Source organism: Malaclemys terrapin, chromosome 1, assembly GCF_027887155.1.
Source record: "Malaclemys terrapin pileata isolate rMalTer1 chromosome 1, rMalTer1.hap1, whole genome shotgun sequence".
Classification (NCBI taxonomy): Eukaryota; Metazoa; Chordata; order Testudines; family Emydidae; genus Malaclemys; species Malaclemys terrapin.
The window spans coordinates 138,106,885-138,130,344 of NC_071505.1; the positions used below are offsets into that span (position 1 = coordinate 138,106,885).

The following is a 23,460-nucleotide window of genomic DNA, read 5'->3' on the forward strand; positions in this document are numbered from 1 at the left end:
GCTATGATTCTATGATTTTATGTCAGAGAAAAAAGCAGAGGTTCCCAGGCATTGGTCCTGATCCCTGCAGCACTCCTTGCTCTTTCTGACTTGAGGTGGTAGAAACTAGATGCCAGATGCTCACATGGTGCAAATTGGACATCAGTGATCAATGCACTGATTTATAGCAGCCCAGGATCTGGGCTCAAGTATCTGGACTTAGGGCTTCTGCATGTCACATAGAGCTCTAACTCCTGGGCATTGTACCCAGCGTCTGGTGTACTGTCAGAACCCTGTGGCAAGAGACAAGGACTGAGAATTGGTCCCACACCCACTGCTGGGCAGTGCAGAGTGCTAATCTCTATCACATGTAGTTGGTAACAAGAGAACATGACTATGATGCTGTGAAAATCCTGTATTCACTCCTGCATGTGAATCCTGAACCTGCAGTTCTCCAGAAACAAGTTGCCTCTTTAAAAAGCAAACCACAGAATTTACACAGACAGGGCTGTGTTTTCTTCAGCTGTTGCAGAGAGAAACAAGTGGAGGGCAGATAGGCGAGAAGGGAGGCAGAGGAAGAAAGAAAGAGGCACAATTTCGCCATCAAAAGGGAACATTTTTCTTTCATAACTTCCTGTTATAGGAAGTTCTGGGCTGCTCTTTTCTGATATCCGAGTTGCCTCATTTGTATTTCATTAAAAAGGAGCCCTCTCTAAAACAGCAGATCTTTTCCATCACTCAACAGCTGCAGAACCTTAAAAGTGCTATAATTTTTTGACTTGAAATATAAGCTTCTCTCTTCACCAGCTATGACAGAAGAAATAACATATGCGGATCTGGAATTTAGTAAATCTTATGCACTGGAAAATATCCCAAAGCCTGCTGCTCCTGAGGAAAAAGGTACAGATTCTATGGGCTTTTTAGTTGTGCTTAAAGTAGCTTAGTTGGGAAGTGGTCTCAACCTAATCTTAGACAGAATGGGCCAGATTCACTCCTTTAACCCCATCCTTTTCAGTAGAGTCACACCAGTGGTGAATTTGTCCTGTTTTATTGTGATTAGTGGAGAAGCATGCACAATGCTGTTCAAAGCATTTAGGGAGATGTCCCTCATCATATCATTTTATTATATAGGGACCCAATCCTGCGAACACTAATTGATGAAAGTAGTACTTACTACCATGAGTAGTCCTATTGACTTTAATAGGACTACCCATGGGAATGAGCAGTGTGAAAGGTAGTAAATGTTTGAGGATCAGGCTCTAGAGTAGAGTCTGACAGTCTTGAGGACATATTGTGCCATCAGTTCATAATGAATTCGGTGGGGATTTCTGTAGAATTATCCATGGGATGATGTGGCCCTAGGTTAGAATTTTACAGTTGCCAAACTCTGGTCCATGGGGAAATGAGAATCTTTGTTCTCTTTCATATCTGACAGGCTCCAGGTTGCTTCTTTCTCATGGGAGGTTGTAACATTTGGTGACAAATGATAACTTGCTTTCAGGGTATGGAGCATTTGTGGCATCTCCATGTGAGAGGGTAAACACAGCCAGAGAAGGGGGTAGAATTATCCATGGGATGATGTGGCCCTAGGTTAGAATTTTACAGTTGCCAAACTCTGGTCCATGGGGAAATGAGAATCTTTGTTCTCTTTCATATCTGACAGGCTCCAGGTTGCTTCTTTCTCATGGGAGGTTGTAACATTTGGTGACAAATGATAACTTGCTTTCAGGGTATGGAGCATTTGTGGCATCTCCATGTGAGAGGGTAAACACAGCCAGAGAAGGGGGAAACACTTCAAATTGTCATAGGTCACTTTAAAAAAAATACATCAAGAGCACATTAGTAAGTGTAAGAAAAACATTCCTCAAAAAACAAACCTGATTAATGGAACCTTTCCCTGAAACAATGAATGAGAGACTATTTAAATAAAACACTCACAAACCTGGTCTTTTGTTTGCTCTGGCTCCCTGACCAGTTCAGACCACAAACCCCCATCCTGTCCTCTGCAGCAGGATTTGCATTCAGCTAAGGAAACCGCGGATCCCAAATGAATCAAACTGAAAACCACTTTCCTCTTTTTTTGCTTAAATTTCTGAGAGCACCAGTTGTGATGCCTTTATGCTCCAACTTGGGGCTGTACCTCGCTAGGGAAGGTGTTAGGTTATTTTGTCTTTACATACAGGCTAGTCCTTTGGTATAAATTAGAGCAGTCTGAAGGCTGCTCCAACTTGTGTCCACTGCTAGTGGCCATAAATGGTCATTACAGCAGTTGGGGATCTCCAGAGATCAGGGAAACTCTAGCTGTGCTTTCTTTTCCAGAGCCACAGCTTTACACCAGCCATAGGGAGGGGACTTGACAGCAGAGCTACTACGCTAGTATGATCCTCCTCGGTCAGCTATGCCACTGTGTCCCAAAGGTGCTGTGCATAGGGGTCACAGCTAGGGTGACAAGGTATCCCGATTTTATCAGGATTGTCCTGATTATTAGGGGTTTTGTCTTAGATAGGACTTTATTACACACACACACACACACACACACACACATTTCCCCTCCCCTCATCCCGATTTTTCACACTTGCTATCTGGTCACCCTAGTCACAGCACAGTGAAGGATCTGGGCCATCTAAGTATTGTAAAATGCCCAGAACCTAAGCCTGGAAAGAGAAAGAAAAAGAAAGAAATCCTGTTTCTGATACTGACCAATGTCAAAAGCTTTAAAGGAAGATTTAATAGTCTGGCTCTGGGAAGATGTTGTAAGCAGGCACACAGATCTTTCAGTGCTCTCTGGACACACACCGATTGCAGCCAGCTTCTTTGCAGCATCTTTTGAGGAAGGCATTGCCACTCTTTGGGTCTGTTCCCTCATTCCCGACCCAGTGTCCTCTGAGATTTAAAGTGAACTTCCTTCTCTTCAGTGTGCCCAGGAAAAGCGGTCCAACACCTAACATAATCACTTCCAGGAACTTGACTGTGTTCTATCTTTCCAGCAGTCTAATTGCATTGAATTCAGTGGGGTTAATCCTGATTTGCACCAATGCATGTGGGAAGAGAAGTGGAGCCATAGGTATCTTTAATATAAGCAATGTTTATTTTGCCTTGGGTAGAGAGTAAAAAGAAAAATTGCAAAGTAAACAAATGGGGCCAGATCCTCAGCTGTGCCAAAGCTCCATTCAGTGCAGCTAAGGGGGAGAAGATAAAAGGGAGTTGAAGACACCTTTGCTGTTTGCTAATCCTGGGGTTGTGTGATGGGGCTTAACCCCCATCATCTGCAAGGTAAGGGAAAGAACCCCCAATTAGTCAGCTCCACACCTGGGGGTGATTAACTAATTGCCTCCCAGCCAGAGTTGGTGGAGCTAGGCCTTATAAGTAGACCGAGGGAGCTCACTTAGGGGAAGAGAGTGCAGAGGAGGCAGGTCTCTCTGGCAGAGAGAAGTACTGGGATAAGGTTTAACAGACAGGGTACAATGGCAGAAGAACAATACAGAGGCAGGTTAGGTGCCTGCAGGGAAAGCCCTATGCAAAGGCAAACAAGGGAACTACAGAGAAGTTGAGAGAAGCAGAAGGGCTATTAGTTTAAGGATCTGTTTGAGGTTGTTTGTGCTACTGTGGAAGAAGATGAACTCTTATGTGACCTGGCCAGAGGGCTGAGCTACAGAAGACCCAGATGGGGTGGGGTAGGGAGAAGACATTGGCTGGGACTGGCCATTGCAGCCAAAGAAGTTGTCACCAGAGGTGGTTTGAGAGCCCAAGTCCTCTGCAATGCTGGATCTAGGCATCAGGTGTGTCCTAGAGATGAAGACACATGCTTACAGGCTGACTCATCCCTCGGCATAATTTAGAGCAGCCTCAGGCCTGCTTTAAATTATGCCTGGCTGCAACAGTGCCCAAGGGGCTCCTTCACAAGTGGTGATCACTGGAGTGCAGGGGCACTCTTGCCATGTCCCCTTCCTCAGCCATGTCCTAGACACCTGCTTTATGTTATGGCTAGGTGGTATGGAGTTGGCTATTCCAACTAGGGATTTCCCTATTATGGGGATTCCCATATAGATAATTAAGTAGACGTTCTTCCTGTTTTTCATTTCCAGAGCAGCACAAAGCAGGCAGGCCAGGGTGACAGGGACCTGGTTCAATAAGGAGACTAGAAATACAGCTAGACTAAAAACACACTTGCAGTTAATTACATGAGATGTTGGCTAAGTAAGATGAAAACTGTTATGTTTCAGAAAGTCCTTTTTGTTTCTTTCCACTACAGCATGTTGCCTTTTTTCACAGGGCCAGGCGCTCTCTCAGAGCATGGGGGTCATGAACCTGTCTACATTACAAAAACAACCATGTAGGGAGACCCATTTACAAGACTGGTTAAAACAACATTCTATTTTGAAGTGAAAATGGGAACTAACCTGGATTTAACAGGGTCTTCAATCTGTGCTCCAGCCTTGGACTTATGCAAAGTGTTAATTTAAACTGGGCACAAAGTTACTGTCCCATACACACTCCAAATTGGAACTGGATTGTAATTAATTGGGGAGTTAACTCACTTGTAGCTAGAACTGGTCAAAACCTGGTGTCACTATTCTGACTTCAGTGGATCATTCTAATTTACTCCGGCTGAGGATCTGGTTCAAGTGCATATTATCCAATCAAAGAGTTTATAAAATTGAGTTGTAACATCTTGGTTCTCTCCAAAAGGGTTTCACACCTTATTCCATTTGTGATGTCTGTGTAAACATCCATTTCTGGGAGCTGGAGATATTAGCAAGTTAAAATCTTTATAAATTGATTTTTCTTTATTTCCTAGCTGTTATCAAATAGCATAATTAGTGGAACATTACATTAAACTCACTAAAGCAGATTAAAAGAATACAACTTATATAAGGCAGCAAAATAGCAACCACCACTATGTGGTACTAACCTTCCTGAACCTAGCTGGTGATCATTTATTCCCTGAAGCATGAGGATCAATAGTCTTGTAATTTTACCCTAGCTAGTGTCACAAAAGTTGATATTCTTTTTCATATACATTTCTAACCCTTTGTTCTGTTTAGGGAATTCTGCTCTCATTTTCTACCCTTTTGTTCACTCTTTACATCCTTTCTGTTGAAACCCCACTTCTAAAATATTTTGCCATTACAAAGATTGTCATTTAAGAAGAACAAAAACCACTTAAGTGGGACTGGATGGTATCTGGAGAGAGGCGGAGGCTAATGGTATCATAGAAAGGAGAGGTAAGCTGATGATGAGGAAGGACATGCCATTTCTGGAAGAGAAGGAGGCAAATGACTATTGGTTGGAGGAGATACCAATGCTGGCAGTAGATGGACTTCTTGTTTCCTCCATAGCCATGGTGTTGACCGATAAGGAGACGATACAAGAAATTAAGCCAAGTCTGAACTGTTATGTAATAATACACAGGGGGCTTCATTCATCCTCACATGTATAGATAGGGCAAATGACAACTTCCTTCACCAGCAAGGGCTGCTGCTGTGGCCTGTGAAGGATTTACCCTGGTGAGGGCAGGTAATGTTTCTAGCATTCATCTCTACATAGGGCCCCACAGAAGCTCTGGAGACAGATTGCAGTGGGGAGCCCACCCACTCTGGGGTCTGTGCTGACCATCTGTAGCCCCTGCAGTGGAAAAGGGTCTGTTGGAACCTTGTGTAGCTGCAGCCCTTTCCAAGCAGACCTCTCACCACTCCAGATTAGAAGCTGGCTCAGTGTCTTGGTTTCTCACATACCCACAAAGTGGGGAAAAAAGCAGCAAAATAAAGCATTTCCAGGACACACAGCTTTTAGACACTAAATGCACTGTTGGTTTTCATAGATTTATAGATTCTAAAGCCAGGTGGGACCGTGTGGTCATCTAGTCTTTCCTCCTGTATAGCACAGGACATAGAACATCCCCAAAAGAATTCCTAGAGCAGATCTTTTAGAAACACATCCAATCCTGATTTAAAAGTTGTCAGTGATGGAGAATTCACTGCAACCCTGGGTAAATTGTTCCTATGGTTCATTATGCTACCATTAAAAATGTATGCCTTATTCCTAGTCTGAATTTGTCTAAGAGGAGTAGCCGTGTTAGTCTGTATCAGCAAAAGCAACGAGGAGTCTTTGTGGCACCTTAGAGACTAACAGATTTAATTGGGCATAAATGTGTTAGTCTCTAAGGTGCCACAAAGACTCCTCATTGTTTTTGCTGAATTTGTCTAGATTAATCTTCCAACCATTGAATCATGTTGTTCCTTTCTCTGCTAGATTGAAGAGCCCATTATTAAATATTTGTTCCACATGTAGATAGTTATAGCCTGAAATCAAGACCCCATTAACCTCCTCTTTGTTAAGCTAAATAGCTTGAGCAGGTTTTCTAATCCTTTAATCATTCTCATGGCTTTTCTCTGAACTGTGGGAACTAGAACTAGACACAGTATTCCAGCAGCAGTCTCACCAGCCCCAAATATAGATGTAAAATAACTTCCCTACTCCTACTCGAGATTCCTCTGTTTATGGCCCCAGGGTTGCATTAGCTCATTTGGCCACAGAATCACACTGGTAGGTTGTGTTCTGCTGATCATCAACCACCATGCCCAAACCTTTTTCAGAGTCACTGCTTCCCAGGACAGAGTCCCTCATCATCAAAGTATGGTCTGCATTCTTTGTTCCCAGATGCTACATTTAGCCATATTAAAACACATATTGTTTGCTTGTATCCAGTTTACTAAGCTGTCTAGACCACTCTGAATTAGTGACCCGCCCGCTACATTATTTACCACTCCCCAACTTTTTTTTTTTTTTTCATCTGCAAACTTCTTCAGTGATGATTTGATATTTTCTTCCAGGTCATTGATATAAATGTTATATAGCATAGGGCCTATTTCCTATGGGTCTCCACTGGAAACAGACCCACTTGATGACAATTGCCCATTTAGTTACATTTTGAGACCTATTTGTTAGCCAGTTGTTAATCCATTTAATGTGTGTCATGTTAATTTTATATCATTCTAGTTTTTTTAACAAAATGCCGTGTGGCACCAAGTCAAATGCTTTACAGAAGGCAAAGTACATTATATCAATCCTATTTTTATCAACCAAACTTGTAATCTCATAAAAAAAATCAAGTTAATTTGACCAGATCTATTTTCCATAAACCCATGCTGATTTGCATTAATTATATTAATATCATTTAGTTCATTATTGATCGAGTCCCATATCAGATACTCCATTATCTTGCCAAGAACTGATGGCAGGCTGATAGGTATATAATTATCTGGGTCATCCTGTTTACTCTTTTTAAAAGTTGGCATAGCATTAGTTTCTTCCACTTTTCTGGAACTTCCTCATTACTCTGAGCAATGGTCAGCTTTTTTAAAACTCTTGAATGCAAGTTATCTGGACCTGCTGATTTTAAAATGTTCTAACTTTAGTAGCTTGTTTAACATTCTCCAGAGATACAAGTGGAATGGAAAGAGTGATATCACCACGATATGATGAGACTGCATCACCCGTTTTCTTCCTCAAACAGAGAACACAAATATTTATTGAACACTTCTGCCTATTCTACATTATTATTGATAATTCTACCATTTCCATCTAGCAATGGACCCATACCATTGTCAGAGTTCATATTGTTCTTAATATATGGAAAAAAAAACTTCTCACTGTCATTAACTCTGCTGCCATAGATTTCTACTTATGTCCCATGGCTTCATAGAATCATAGACTATCAGGGTTGGAAGAGACCTCATGAGATCATCTAGTCCAACCTCCTGCTCAAAGCAGGACCAACCGGGTTGGTCCAACCCCAACTAAATCTTCCCAGCCAGAGCTTTGCCAAGCCAGGCCTTAAAAACCTCTAAGGATGAAGATTCCACCACCTCCCTAGGTAACCCATTCCAATGCTTCATCACTCTCCTAATGAAATCATTTTTCCTAATATCCAACCTACACTTCCCCCACTGCTACTTGAGACCATTGCTCCTTCTTCTGTCATCTGCCACCACTGAGAACAGCCTAACTCCATCCTCTTTGGAACCCCCCTTTAGGTTATAAATAAATAAATAAATAAATGGAGATATCCTATCTCCTAGAACTGGAAGGGACCTTGAAAGGTCATCAAGTCCAGCCCCCTGCCTTCACTAGTAGGACCAAGTACTGATTTTGCCCCAGATCCCTAAGTGGCCTCTTAAGGATTGGGCTCATAACCCTGGGTTTAGCAGGCCAATGCTCAAACCACTGAGCTATCCCTCCCCCCAGGTTGGTGAAGGATGCTATCAAATCCCTCCTCACTCTTCTCTTCTGCAGACTAAATAACCCCAGTTCCATCAGCCTCTCCCTGTAGGTCATGTGCCCGAACCCCCTAATCATTTTTGTTGCCCTCTGCTGGACTCTCTCCAATTTGTCCACATCTTTCTTTGGTGGGGGCCCAAAACCAGATGTAATACTCCAGATGTGGCCTCACCAGTGCCAAATTGAGGGGAATAATCACTTTCCTCGATCTGCTGGAAATATTCCTATTAATGCAGCCCAATATGCCATTAGCCTTCTTGGCAACAAGGGCACATTGCTGACTCATATCCAGCTACTCATCCACTGTAATTGCCAGGTCCTTTTCTCCAGAACTGCCGCTTAGCCAGTCAGTCCCCAGCCTGTAGCAGTGCATGGGATTCTTCCGTCCTAAGTGCAGGACTCTGCACTTGTCCTTGTTGAACCGCATCAGTTTTCTTTTGGCCCAATCCTCCAATTTTTCTAGGTCACTCTGGACCCTTTCCTTACCTTCCAGTGTGTCTACTTCTCCCCCTAGCTTAGTGTCATCCGTGAACTTGCTGAGGGTGCAATCCATCCCATCATCCAGATCGTTAATGAAGATGTTGAACAAAATCAGCCTTAGGACTGACCCCTGGGGCATTCCACTTGATATTGGTTGCCAACTAGACATGGAGCCATTGATCACTACCCGTTGAGCCAGATGATCTAGCCAGCTTTCTATCCACCTTATAATCCATTATCAATTTCCTGGAATTCCTAACTTCTGATTGTGACATACCCAGGTAGAATCCAGAGTAATGAGTAGCTCTGTCACTCCTGGCCTCTAACCTGAGCTTCCCTTTACAATTTGCTACCGTAGCCTCCGGTCAGGACTGCTCACAAACAGACTCCAGCATTCAATCACTCACAGCTATGTCTATGTGTGTGCTTCAGCCAGCTAGCCACATCTTGATTATATTGCAGGGTGACCCCAGCACACCCCCAAGCTTAGATTTCCCCCCAGAAATATATGTTCTGTACTGCCCAGCCCTGTCCTAAACAATGGAAATTCATATAAAGTCCATCATTTTATTAAGATAAATTATATGCACAAATTTTGTTATCCCAAATGGAGTTTCCCAGACATATTGATTTAAACACACTGGGTTAGATAAAACAATAAAACAAGTTTCCTAACTACAAAGAGAGAGATTTTAAGTGAATACATGTAATGAAGCATAAAAGTCAGAAACAATTACAAGAAAAATAAAGATAAAACACTAGTGCCTAACTTAACAAACTATGTTAAATTCAAAGCAAAGTTTCTGTCCCCATTTGCTCCCAAAAGTCTTACTGGACAAACTTCTTAGGTCAGGACCCTTTCTTCTATGTAATGGCAGCTTCCATTGTTCCTTCTTGTTCAGTGAATTGATAAAAAGAGAGGAAGGAGAATGGGTGCCTTGGGGTGTCTGCCCCTTCATTTTATAATCCTGTCCCCTCTTTGAGAAGAATTTCCAGCTGGGAGCAAGGCAACAGGCAGTCTGTGTGGAAGGAAACTCCATGCTATTTATTTACTTAGATGTAGATTATTTGCCCCTGCCCCCTTTCCCGGCAAAGAATGGCCGCTTAGTAGGCAATGGTCCATTAGCCTTGTTTACATCTGGCTGAGGTGTCAGCTTGTCCTTTGTCTCTAAGGAACTGGTTTGCCCACTCCTCAGACTTCCCTGGAAAACATAATTTTAGTCATGATCTCATCTTATGTTTATAACTTCACTTTGCATTGATATTATTATTCAGCAAATTATGATTTTTTTAATAATTTATCTGGGACATTACACCCCAATATTCTTCATACAAATATTGTTATGATATGAATATGTCATAGCTAAGATATTTTTATGCAAGATGGGTCATTTGAGGTATCATTGGAGAGGTGGTTATTTACTCAACATGATTACCCAATTTGTATGCATGTATCATTTCTGTAACTGAAGTTAGAAATATTGACTATGTAATGATTATAACTGTGTTTTCAACTGGGGGAACGCCCACCAGACAGTATGCAAACATCCTGAATGGGCCATTAGGAAGGACAATAGGACTTTGAAAATACTAATTTCCCTCCTTACTGAGAAGTCTCCTGGGATGATGCTTTGACACTGCAGGGTCATGTGATCATGTCACCTGCTACAGGATTCCATCTTGAAATGCTGGTACTTTTCCACGGGAAGGGGGTGAGGGTCAACCTGGGAAACAAAGGATTCCTGCCATATGCAAATCCTATTTAAGGCTGGGGAGTGAGTTAATCTAGGCTCTTCTCCACTGCCCAAGAAGGAAGAATGCTGAAAACACCTGAAGAAACAAAGGAACTAAGATGGGGGAGGTAGGGGCTGAGCCCATGCAAGAAAGGTCAGCCTGTGGAGGGTATACCTGGAGAGTTAAGCTGCAAGCAGTGCAGTTTATCTTCAAGAAACTCTGCATCATGCATAAAACAACATTTAGGGTGAGAAATTACTATTTATAGCCAATTTCTTTAATGTATTAAGCCTAGTTTGCATATTGTTTTATTTGCTATCTCTTATAATCACTTAAAATTTACCTTTTGTAGTTAATAAACTTGTTTTTGTTTATTCTGAAACCCAGTTTATGCAATTCATAATGGGGGAAGGTGAATTTCATTTCTATATTAAGGGAGGGGGAGAATTTAATGAGCTTATGCTGTATAGATCTTTATACAGAGCAAGACAATATAATTTTGGGTTTAAATTCCAGAGGGTTTGTGAACCAGAGTGCTGGTAAATCCCCTGAGCTGAGGCTTCCCACACAGAGCTGATTGCAGACTCTGTGTAATTCTACAGCTGTGTGTGTGTGTGTGTGTGTGTGTGCGCGCAACAGGACAGGGTGAGGCAGCCCAGGCTGGTAGAACGGGTGGGCTCAGTGGAACCCCAACACATCAGGTGGCATCCTGGAAGGGGGGGTCCAACCCGTCACAGTCTCACAAGGCATATTTTGTATAAATCTTATTACAATAATGTGTAGGGTGTGAACACAGGGATACACTATTTCATAATGATTTATATTCATTACTATCAACTTCCCCTTTATTCCATTTTGTGAATGTGTGTGTGTGTATATATATATATATATAATATAATTTATTTTTTACAGCTGCCTTCAATTGTCTTATAACCCAGATTGGCTTTTTAACCAGCACAGCCTTCTTTGTGGGATTGTGACTTTTTGGGCATCTAGTTAAGTGTTAAAAGATTCCCAATTCACATTTTTCAGATTACATTCTTCTTCCCACCTGATTTGGCTCATAATTGTTTTCAGCTTTGTGAAATTGGCCCTGTTAAAGCACTAAGTGTGTGTGTGTATATGTATATGTGTGTATATATATATATATATATATATAATTACTGGACTGGTCTGGACTTTATTCTGCTGTTCCTCCAGCACTCCACTCTTCATCCTCCACATGGCGTCTGGTTGCCTTGACTTTCCTCATACTGTGCTTGGCATTGCTGCTAGGGATGTTAGCCCTGGGGATTGTGTGTAAGTATCACTATTTTATTTATTCATTAATTTGGTGCTTGTAAAAGATGCCAGATTGACATCCATCCTTTCTAGTCTGAAGTTCATGATTTAACTGTTGCAAAGATACAGCATGGGCAGGGATAATGCAAGTTTCCCAGACACACTCTCACCAATTAATGTACTTTTACCTTGGCTCTGCTCCAGAGTAGTATTAATGCTACAAGTGACAATCTCTGTAGCCCATTCACTCCTTGGCCTCTCTGCTTAAATTGTCAAAGAGAAGCCTTCTTGTGCCATTTATGGTGGTGGTTTTTGTGATGTGGAAACCTGTCCCATTAGGAACTGGAGTGACATCCACTAACTCATTTCACACTGCACTCTCCTCAGGAGGGATGTCTTTTGGTTAATACTGACCTGCATTGAATACACATTGGTGACAAAAAGGTGAAAGGCTCTGTACCCCATTAACAAGCCAGCTCATTTTATATTGTTTTTAATAGAAAAAAATTACACTGAATCTGTGATGTCCCTTCTAATCTTTCCTACATTAAATAAGGCACAACATTTAAACCAGATGAATGGAATCACTAAAATTAGGAGGACAGAGACAGGAATAATTTTGATTTGTAAATTATCAGAATGGAAAATGCTTTTGTGAATTTCAGTTTTTCAGGTTTCCAATGATTTCCAGAAACAATTTGGGAACCTCATGAGGAACCAGGAAACTCTGCAAACAAATTTTTCAAAAAGGCTGCAAGACATGAAAGATCATTTGTGTCTTAAAGGAGAGGAAAATAATGAGAATAATGGTAAATAGGATTGTTATGCAAATGAACTCCTGTCCTTTATTCCAGAATAGATAAGGTTGGGCAAGGGTTGTACAATTCCCCCATCCGCTTCTCATAACATCCCTATTCATTAACTCTGCCCTTGCATTGAAAGGGACACAACTAAGTGTATGCAATTAGTGGAGAGGTGAGATACAAGGGAATTCCTCCTTCATGATTCATTCAATCCTTTTCTTCTGTGTTGAAATTGCTAAGAGAGCAGATAATTAATGCTAGTTATTGTGGTGCTTTTGTGATGTTGACACCGGCTACCTCCTAGTAACTGGATTTTTGCTAACCAGCCGATTTCACATGGGCCACAGAACAGCATCAGATGGTAACTGTTCACTCGAGATGTTGCTTAATGCTCTGCAGAACAGTGTGGAGAATTAAGGTTCAATTTTCATTCACTCCTTCTGGGATTGGGACAAGATAATGAATTGCAAAAGAAGCAGCATGTTCAGTCACTAGGGAAGCAAAAGTACTTCGTGTGACTCAGCATCAAGCTAGGCAATGTTTTTAGAGAATAGTAAATGTCCAAAGGAGTGAGCAAAATTATTTGCAAAGCTTTTGATACGGTCTCCCACAGTATTCTTGCTGCCAAGTTAAAGAAGTATGGGCTGGATGAATGGACTGTCAGGTGGATAGAAAGCTGGCTAGATCGTCGGGCTCAACGGGTAGTGATCAATGGCTCCATGTCTAGTTGGCAGCCGGTTTCAAGCGGAGTGCCCCAAGGGTCGGTCCTGGGGCCGGTTTTGTTTAATATCTTTATTAATGATCTGGAGGATGGAGTGGACTGCACTCTCAGCAAGTTTGCAGATGACACTAAACTAGGAGACGTGGTAGATACACTAGAGGGTAGGGATCGGATACAGAGGGACCTAGACAAATTAGAGGATTGGGCCAAAAAAAACCTGATGAGGTTCAACAAGGACAAGTGCAGAGTCCTGCACTTAGGACGGAAGAATCCCATACACTGCTACAGACTAGGGACCGAATGGCTAGGTAGCAGTTCTGCAGAAAAGGACCTAGGGGTCACAGTGGACGAGAAGCTGGATATGAGTCAACAGTGTGCTCTTGTTGCCAAGAAGGCTAACGGCATTTTGGGCTGTATAAGTAGGGGCATTGCCAGCAGATCGAGGAACGTGATCATTCCCCTTTATTCGATATTGGTGAGGCCTCATCTAGAATGCTGTGTCCAGTTTTGGGCCCCACACTACAAGAAGGATGTGGAAAAATTAGAAAGAGTCCAGCGGAGGGCAACAAAAATGATTAGGGGTCTGGAGCACATGACTTATGAGGAGAGGCTGAGGGAACTGGGATTGTTTAGTCTCCAGAAGAGAAGAATGAGGGGGGATTTGATAGCCGCTTTCAACTACCTGAAGGGGGGTTCCAAAGAGGATGGAGCTCGGCTGTTCTCAGTGGTGGCAGATGACAGAACAAGGAGCAATGGTCTCAAGTTGCAGTGGGGGAGGTCCAAGTTGGATATTAGGAAACACTATTTCACTAGGAGGGTGGTGAAGCACTGGAATGCGTTACCTAGGGAGGTGGTGGAGTCTCCTTCCTTGGAGATTTTTAAGGCCCGGTTTGACAAAGCCCTGGCTGGGATGATTTAGTTGGGAATTGGTCCTGCTTTGAGCAGGGGGCTGGACTAGATGACCTCTTGAGGTCCCTTCCAACCCTAATATTCTATGGTTCTATGATTCTATGATAGAATTACACTAAATAAGGAAAAAACTCAACTAAGTCAAAGTGGTTCATTTTGACATTTTTTAAATGAACCATTTCAACATTTCATTTCTAAATAACCTTTCATTTTGAAATTTGGTTTCATTTGACCCGCCTGAATTTGTTTCAGCGAGAAAGAGTTCTGTACTGATTTGAAACAACTGAACTTCTTTTTTTAGATTTTTTTTTTTTTTTTTTGCTTCAGATGCTGAGCAACCCCCCCCCTCCCCTCCTCAATTATTTACTTAGCTCTATTCTGTGGTGCCCTCTTTAGTCAATTAAGGAGCAATATTGATGGCTCCTATAGTGAATTCACTATGGAACCTCCAGGATGGAATTGGGGAGTTGGATTTCAAACCAGTAAAAAAATAAGCAGGGGTGAAAAGATCGTCAGGGTGTTTGATTGTGGTGCCTAAAACCCTGGAGAAGTGGGGGAAATGACTTATTTATGAACTTCAGATACTGGCTCTATTGCCCAATGGAGGTTGGTTGTCTAAGACATGGGAAGCCAAAGGCTCATTGGCCTGACATGGTGAATGGACATCCGCTTTCATGCCAGCAGTACACAAGGGAATCAAAAAGAACCTCCCTCACAAAATTAACAACATAGTATTTCTTCAAAGTCTGCACACTGCTCATATGATGAGGAACAGAACTTGTAAGACTACGTGTAGCAGCATGACTTGATGACTCCTGATAACAAAGTTCTCTACTCCTGCGGTTTAAATTTCTCAACAATGAAAAATCCACCACTTCTCAATGGAGATCATGTCATACTGTAACAGAACTGAGACTCGGCAACTCATTTCACACAGGCTAATGAGATTCTCCAGTTTGGCCCACGAAGGATTAGTGTCACATCCATTACAACTCTACAACTTCTATACCCACTCAAACTCATGACTTCAGCTCCTGTATTCTCCACTGAATTGCTTAGGATGAGAAATAAAGACAATTTCTCTCTTTTGTAGGATCCAGTTGTATGCTCTGCCCTGCAAACTGGCAATGGATGGGAGGTGACACCTGTTTCTACATATCAACGCAGAAGAGGTCATGGGAAGAGAGCCAGAGGTTCTGTTCCTTACAGAATTCCACCTTTCTCATGCTAAAACACAGGCATAAGCTGGTATGGTCCCTCTCCCAGCCTGTTTTATTTTAACTTTAATTAATTTCTCAGAAGTCCCTCCAAGATAAATTGCATTTTGGTTACTACAGCTCTCAGTATCCCCAAAGTGTGGAACAGTGCAGAGGACAGTAAATCTGTCAGTCACATTTGGAACTTACTGCCAGGGGGTATTAGTAGAATAGACACAAGTCTCTCAGATCCTGCTGTGGTTACGAACAGTGGTTTTCCACAGGGAGTACTCCCTTCTGGCTGCTTTCAGGAGGAGGCTGGATCAGTGCTTTGTGGATAACAGTTTTCCTGCTCTTCTGGGTTCCTTAAGGAATTCAAGGGAAGAATTTCCACACTTCCACAGAGTTGGATTCACCATAGTCCTGAAATTTGTGTCTTCATTTACACTGGAATAAAGTGGTCATCAAATGCCAGCACTCTGATTTGGTAGGTATTATACCCATTTTATCCTGGTGTAAATAACAACACAATGTGCAGGACAATAAGGAACCAGACCCCGTATCTCCTATTGCTAGGCATATGTTGTGAAGACTGGATTAGGTTTAGGATGATAAAAAGTTATCCATTTTGTTACTTTTTCTTCTGACTCCATATTAAATGTAATTTGTTGTCAGGATCTAACTTTCTTTGTACAACATTACACAAGAAATTCCTTTTCATAATCTATTAAATTCAAACACAACCACCAAGCACTTCTTCATTCTACAAAACATCTCTTATTCCCTTTGTCTTATTCCCTTCCTTAAAAGTCTCTCAAATAACATCCACAGAATGTGTGTGTGGAGGAGATGAAGGGGTGGCAAAGTCTTTTTTAAGCGGGAGCTCTCAGATCTTCAGTTCTGTCATTAATTTCCAATCCTGTATTTGCTTAAAAGAAAATAAGACAAACACATACAAAGGGGGAAAGAGAAGAGAGAACTTCTGTCTCTGCCTCACTGGTCAGGTATTGGAAGACCACTGGCACCAGTATGGCCCATGACCCAGCTAGACACTCCTGGACCTCAGCTGCAATTCCCTGACCCAGGAAAACATCTTACTGGGTTATCCTGATTGTCATCTTCTTCTTTTTTTTTTTTTTAATTCATTTTTTTTTTTTTTTAGGGAGCAAAATTCCCATGGAATCATGTTACTCCCATATTATTTACAGCTTGCCAGATCGGTCACAACAATGTGCTGTCCTGGCTAGCTAAGTCAGGCTCTTTGGAGACAGAAGGAAGAACAGAGAATAAGGCTGGGATGGAAATTTCATATGAGGAAAGGAAATAGCAGGAACATTTGGGGCACATCTCAGGAATTTCTCATGACACCATCATAGAGATAGTTAATGTGTCTGGTTACATCTCATCCTGTGATCCAGTCAAAACATATTTTGAAATCAGAGTAAAGACTAATGGGATAGTAAAGCTCTGCATTCAAAGAGTTCTGCCTATCTGCTTTCACTTAGGGCTTGTCTATACTTACGCGCTGGTTCGGCGTCTGACAATCGAACTTCTGGGTTTGATTTATCGCGTCTTGTCTGGACGCGATAAATCGAACCCAGAAGTGCTCCCTGTCGACTCCGGTAATCCTGTTTGGGGTGAGGAGTATGCGGAGTCGACGGGGGAGCCTGCCTGCCGTGTCTGGACTGCGGTAAGTTCGAACTAAGGTACGTCGACTTCAGCTATGTTATTCACGTAGCTGAAATTGCGTACCTTAGTTCGAATTGGGGGGGTTAGTGTAGACCAGGCCTTAGTTAGGTGCCTGAAGGTACAGAGAGACATCTAGAGGGATTTTAAAAGTGCCTAGGCACTTAACTGCCATTGATTTAGTGGAAGCTAGGCACTTTTAAAATCCCACTAGGTGCCTATCTGCATCTTTAGGCACCTAAATACCTTTAAAAATCTGGCCGCTGGTGCTAGAAAGGTGACTCTTAAATCCTCCCTGCAACATTTCAATAGTCTGAGACACTTGAACAGTCCTGTAATACAAATCAGGAAGGGTGGATGCTATGCCACTGGCCAGAATTTCTTCTGTTGCTGACTCACATTTGTTATTTTTTAACCTATACAATTATAAACATAAGAACTTGGCTTCTTTAGGGAAATAATGTGGTGACTTCTTCACAGAACCATGTACCTCCAAGAGAGAATACCCAATATTATTGGATTGGTTTACACAAATCTGGAGAGAACAGCTGGTATTGGACGGATGGCTCAGCTCTTTTGACAAAGAAAGAAGATTGGTAAGTTATAAATATTTAGCACCAAATTGTGGCCTGTCCTGGGTGCTTGTAGAGAGGAGACAGATGGTGCCCACTTACTTTCCTGCGCTGTCCGTCTGCATTGTGACTAGAAGCACAGGGGCAATAGCAGCTTCTGTAGGGATGCTAATCCCTGTCCTGTGTGGGTGAGGAGGGAGTGGGCACAGAGCAGTGGAGCGTTGACACTGACCTCACAACGCCCTGGCTGGCAGAGATGAGCTCTCATGTAGAGGAAAGTAATCTGAACCAGTTGTAGGGCCCATGCACATTACTTACCCCAAGGAAACTGGCAAATACAGGGTGCCCTGAATACATGCACAGAGTGCCAATGTCAAAACATAATAAAATGATGCTTTATTTTCTAGGATTGACTTGTATCCATCCTATAATTGTGGCTACCTATATAGAGAAAAAATTTATAATGACCACTGCACAGAGAAGCACCTCTGGATCTGTGAGAAAGCAGCTGTCAAACTAAGGTACAGCGACATTACCAAACGGAAACTGGCTCTATCAGTATGAGATAACATTTACTAGTGATTCTGTTTTCTTGTGCATATTTTTGTTTTTCAGACTTCTCACAACAGGATTCAAATGGGTATTTCATTAGCCACTAAGCCAGAACTTCCTGCTTCTTTTCTCCCCAGGGTTCAGTGATGAAAATCAAGAACCATTAACTGGAAAGAGTCTTAGAAAGTAACTATTAAAAATAAGCTACTATCAGCAACCAAGTAGTACACTTGATAACACCCAAAATCTAGGAATCCATTTCTGAAATGTGTAACAGGTGCCAAATTGAAACTAGGAACTTCAGGCATATGAATGAACCAGAAAAATTAGAGATAAAGACCTTTTTGGTCACATCTTGTGATTAGAAGCCCACGGCATGATGCTTCAGAACATTAGATTCTCTAGGGCCTGGATGCACAAAAGGAGTTAGGGATGGTTCAGTGTCACAGCACCTAACTTTGAGGTGCCTAGAAAACCACTGTGATTCCCGAAGTCTGACATCGGTTTCTAGACTCTTATTTAAAATATATGGAGACACAGGAACCTTATAATTGGGCTTACAAAAGCCAGCACTCTAGGCAGGGAACTGCATAAGCTAGCCAATGGGAGATGCTGATGAAAGGTGCCTAGCCCTCTGCTCATTCTTAGCTGGAAACCTTAATCATATCCCTCTTTCCCTTATTTCTCTCTTTTCTATGATGAACAACCCAAATCTTTAGTCTCTCCTGGTATGGAAGCTGTTCCATACCCTTAATCATCTTTCTTGCCCTTTGTGACCTACTGGGGTACAATTCAGACTAGTGGGTGGCTGTGTCCAGTGCCGGCTCCAGGGTTTTGGCCCCAAGCAGCCAAAACCAAAAAAAAAAAAAAAAATCACGATCTGTGGCAGCAATTCGGCGGGAGGTCCTTCACTCCAAGTGAGGGACCGTCCGCCGAATTGCCGCCGAATACCTGGACCTGCCGCCCCTCTCCGGAGCGGCCGCCCCAAGCACCTGCTTGAGAAGCTGGTGCCTGGAGCCGGCCCTGGCTGTGTCACCTCTTCTGTGTAACCTGGGGTGCCCTTTACAATACCTTGCTGCTGTAGTCTCCAACCTGGACTGCTTATAAACAGCCTCAAGCATTTAAGTCACTGTGTGTGCTGCAGCCAGCCAGACACACCTTGGTTCTCACCAGTTTGGGTATTCTGCAGAGTGATCCCAACACCCTCCCCCAAGTCTCAAATTTCCCCCCCGAAATATATGTACTCTACTGACCAGCCCTCGCCTGAATAGTTAAAAAAAAAAATTAAGTCTGTTATTCCTTTAAGGGAATAATATGCTATCTTATTATCTTAAATAGTTATCCAGACACTTCAAGCTAATCACGCTGGATTAGATAAAACTGTAAAACAAGTTTATTAACTACAAAGAGATCAATTGTAAATGAGCAGAAGTAATGAGGCTTAAAATCAGAAATGGTTATAAGAAAAATAAATATAAAACATTTACTAGTGACTAACTTAACAAACTATATTAGATTCAATCCAAATCTCTCACCACATCCTTCCAGCAATGTTACTGATCAAACTCTTCAGGTCAAGACCCCCTCCTCAGATAGGCTGCTTCCTTTGTCTTGTCCGGGACTGAGAATGTGATGGGCAGGGAGAGAGCGAGTGGTCACTTAGGGTGTTTGTTCCTCCTTTTTATAATTTCAGTCCCTCTCTTGAAAAACATTTCCAGCTGAGACCCAGGAGACAGAGTCTGTGTGGAAGGATATTTCCTGCTGCTTTTTCACCTGTTCGAACTTCCTTTGTTTCCCCTTCCAGTTTGATGACTCTGTTTACTGCTTAAATGCAAATTAAGGCTAGCACACGATCCTTCCTTTGTTCAGGATAGAGCTAACTCCTGCCTGGGCAAGGATGCATTGTTTCGAACATGTGTTAATAACAGGCTACAGGGGAATCTTATAACTTCACATATAATGTTACCACACATATTTTACCAGGACACTGACCAGCAAATTATGGGTTTTCAGATAATACCTTACACGGTATACTTTGTACAAAGATTATTACAATAGTGTATGGTGTGAATACAGCAGCATATTTCGTCAAACCCTTCCACTTAGGGCTGTCAAGCAATTTAAAAAAATAATCACAATTAAGCGCACAATTAAACAATAATAGAAAACAATGTAAATATTTTGGATGTTTTCCATATTTTAAAATGTATATGGATTTCAATTACAACACAGAATACAAAGTGTACAGTGCTCACTTTATATTTATTTGTATTGCAAATATTTGCACTGAAAAAACAAAATAGTAATTTTCAATTCACCTAATAAAAGTACTGTAATGCAATCTCCTTATCATGAAAGTTGAAATACAAATGTAGAATTATGTAAAAAAGAAATTGTAGGCTCTTAAATATTACATTGCATTAAAAATAAAACAAGTCCACTCAGTCCTACTTCTTGTTCTGCCAATCGCTCAGACAAACACATTTGTTTCCATTTACAGGAGATAATGCTGCTCATTTCTTATTTACAATGTCACCTGAAAGTGAGACCAGGCATTCACATGGAACTCTCGTAACCAGCATTGAAAGATATTTACGTGCCAGATGCGGTAAAGATTCATACGTCGCTTCGGTGCTTCAACCACCATTCCAGAGGACATGTGTCCATGCTGATGATGAGTTCTGCTTGATAATGATCCAAAGCACTGTGGACCATTGCATGTTCATTTTCATGATCTGAGTAAGATGCCACCAGCAGATGTTTGATTTTCTTTTTTGGTGGTTCAGGTTCTGTAGTTTCCACACTGGAGTGTTGCTCTTTTAAGACTTCTGAAAGCATGCTCCACACCTCGTCCCTCTCAGATTTTGGAAGGCGCTTCAGTTTCTTAAATCCTGGGCCGAGTGCAGTAGCTATCTTTAGAAATCTAACATCAGTTCCTTCTTTGCATTTTATCAGATCTGCAGTGAAAGTGTTCTTAAAGCAAACAACATGTACTGGGTCATCATCCCAGACTGCTATAATATGAAATATATGTCAGAATGTGGGTAAAACACAGAGCAGGAGACGTACAATTCTCCCCCAAGGAGTTCAGTTACAAATTTAATTAATGCATTATTATTTTTAATGAGTGTCATCAGCATGGAAGCATGTCCTCTGGAATGGTGGCCAAAGCATGTTAAATATTTGTATGCCCCTTCATATCTGGCATGTAAATACTGTGATACAGGAGGGCCAGGGAGCAGTGGGAAAGTGGTAGAGGGGAAGTATATAAGCCCTAGGCTAACTAAGGCCTGGTTCCCTGTAGACTAGGGAGGGCTGCTACAGGTTAATTGGAGCACCTGTAGTCAATTAAGCCCCTGTTAGCAACCTCATAAAACCCCCTGCTTCAGACAGTCAGGGGAGAAGGAGGAAGGAGAGAGGACTGCAGCTTGGAGGTGTGCTGTGAGACTTGGAAGATCAGAAAACCAGAGTAATGGCGATCCTGCCCCAGCAGGGGAGGGAGACGCCCTCCCCCAGCATTTAAAGACTGAAGGTACCCCACCCAAGGGGGAAAAGGGTAAGAACCTGCAGGGGTTGAGAGAGGCTGGGGCTCCGAGTAAGGAGCAAACCCAGACCCCTCCCCCACTTCTCTCCTTTACTACCTTCCTGGGCCACTAGTGGGGCCCTCGGTGCCCCAAGAGTAGGGGAAAGGGGTGGCATCTTAGCCTCCCACCAAGAAAAGCGCAGGACCCACCATACTACATTGGCCATGTTGTCACAATACCTTGCAATGCTGGCTATAAAAGTGCCATGTGAATGCCTGTTCTCACTTTTAGGTGACATTGTAAATAAGAAGAGGGCAGCATTATTTCCTGTAAATGTAAACAAATTTGTTTGTCCGAGTGATTGGTGGAACAAGAAGTAGGACTAAGTCGACTTGTAGGCTCTAAAGTTTTACATTGTTTTGTTTTCTAGTGCAGTTATGTAACAAAAATCTACTTTTGTAAGTTGCACTTTCATGATCAAGAGATTGCACTATAGTACTTGTACAAGATGAATTGAAAAATACTATTTCTTTATAATTTTTACAATGCAAATATTTTTAATAAAAAATAATACTACAAAGTGAGCACTGTACACTTTGTATTCTGTGTTGTAATTGAAATCAATATATATTTGAAAATATGGAAAACATCCAAAATATTTACATGGTATTTTAATGTTTAACAGTGCAATTAAAACTGCTATTAATCACAATTAATTTTTTTAAATCAAGATTATTTTTTGAGTTAATCACGTGAGTTAACGATGATTAATTGACAGCCCTAGTTCCACTACATCTTTTTTGAAATGGGGAAACCAGAATAGACACAGAATTCAAGGTGTACATGGACCATGGATTTATATAGTGACATCATGATATTTTCTAACCCTTTCCTAATACTTCCTAACATTCTGTTAGACATTTTTATCACTGTTGCACATTAAGATGGAGTTTTCGGAGAACTATCCAGAATGATTCCCAAATCTTTCTTGGATGGCAACAGCTAATTTAGAACCCATCATTATATAAGTGTAGTTCATTATATAAATGTTCAGTTTCATCTGCCATTGTGTTGTCCAGTCACACACTTTTGTGAGATCCCTTTGTAACTCTTCCCAGTCTGCTTTGGACTTAACTATCTTGGGTAATCTTCTTTTGTCTGCAAATTTTGCCACCTCACTGTTTACTCCTTTTTCCCAGATCACTCATGAATATGTTGAACAGCATTAGACACAGTTCAGATCCCTGGGGGACCACACTATTTACCTCTCTCCATTCTGAAAAGTGACCATTCATTCCTACCCTTTGTTTCCTGTCTTTTAACCAATTACTGATTCATGAGAGGACATTGCCAGGATCTCTTCTGGAGCCATTTTTAAGGACTGGCATTACAGTAGCTACCTTCTGGTCATCTGGTACAGAGACTTCTTTCAGTGACAGTAGTTCTGCAATTTCATATTTTGCATGAACTCACCTGAAGGACCCAATCTGGCATGCAGTCCCTGAACACGGCTACCAGATCAGTCCATGGGGCTAGATGCAATGCACTGGAGGGTGCTGAGGGAGTTGGCTGATGTGATTGCAGAGCCATTGGCCATTATCTTTGAAAATTCATGGCGAACGGGGGAGGTCTCGGATGATTGGAAGAAGGCAAATATGGTGCCCATCTTTAAAAAAAAAAAAAAAAAAAAAAAAAAAAAAAATAGAAGAAAGAGAATCTGGGGAACTACAGACCAGTCAGCCT

The 23,460-nt window shown here is 41.8% G+C and overlaps 2 protein-coding genes across 3 annotated transcripts in view; both read left to right on the forward strand.

Annotated features, from left to right (window-relative positions):
* The window catches only part of LOC128843613 (ovostatin-like), a 372,466-nt gene that overhangs the window by 116,314 nt on the left and 232,692 nt on the right, over positions 1 to 23,460 (forward strand). The gene's annotated exons all lie outside the window — the stretch shown is intronic.
* The window catches only part of LOC128843646 (C-type lectin domain family 12 member A-like), a 28,823-nt gene continuing 6,095 nt past the window's right edge, over positions 733 to 23,460 (forward strand). Inside the window, exons 1-6 of one of the 2 annotated variants that reach the window (XM_054040642.1) lie at positions 733 to 879; positions 11,674 to 11,772; positions 12,420 to 12,563; positions 15,281 to 15,435; positions 17,523 to 17,665; positions 18,049 to 18,162. In XM_054040642.1, coding sequence (XP_053896617.1) covers positions 789 to 879; positions 11,674 to 11,772; positions 12,420 to 12,563; positions 15,281 to 15,435; positions 17,523 to 17,665; positions 18,049 to 18,162 — 746 coding nt within the window. In that variant the 5' untranslated portion in view covers positions 733 to 788. The remainder of the gene's footprint in view (positions 880 to 11,673; positions 11,773 to 12,419; positions 12,564 to 15,280; positions 15,436 to 17,522; positions 17,666 to 18,048; positions 18,163 to 23,460) is intronic. The other variant, XM_054040650.1, reaches the window with a different exon arrangement.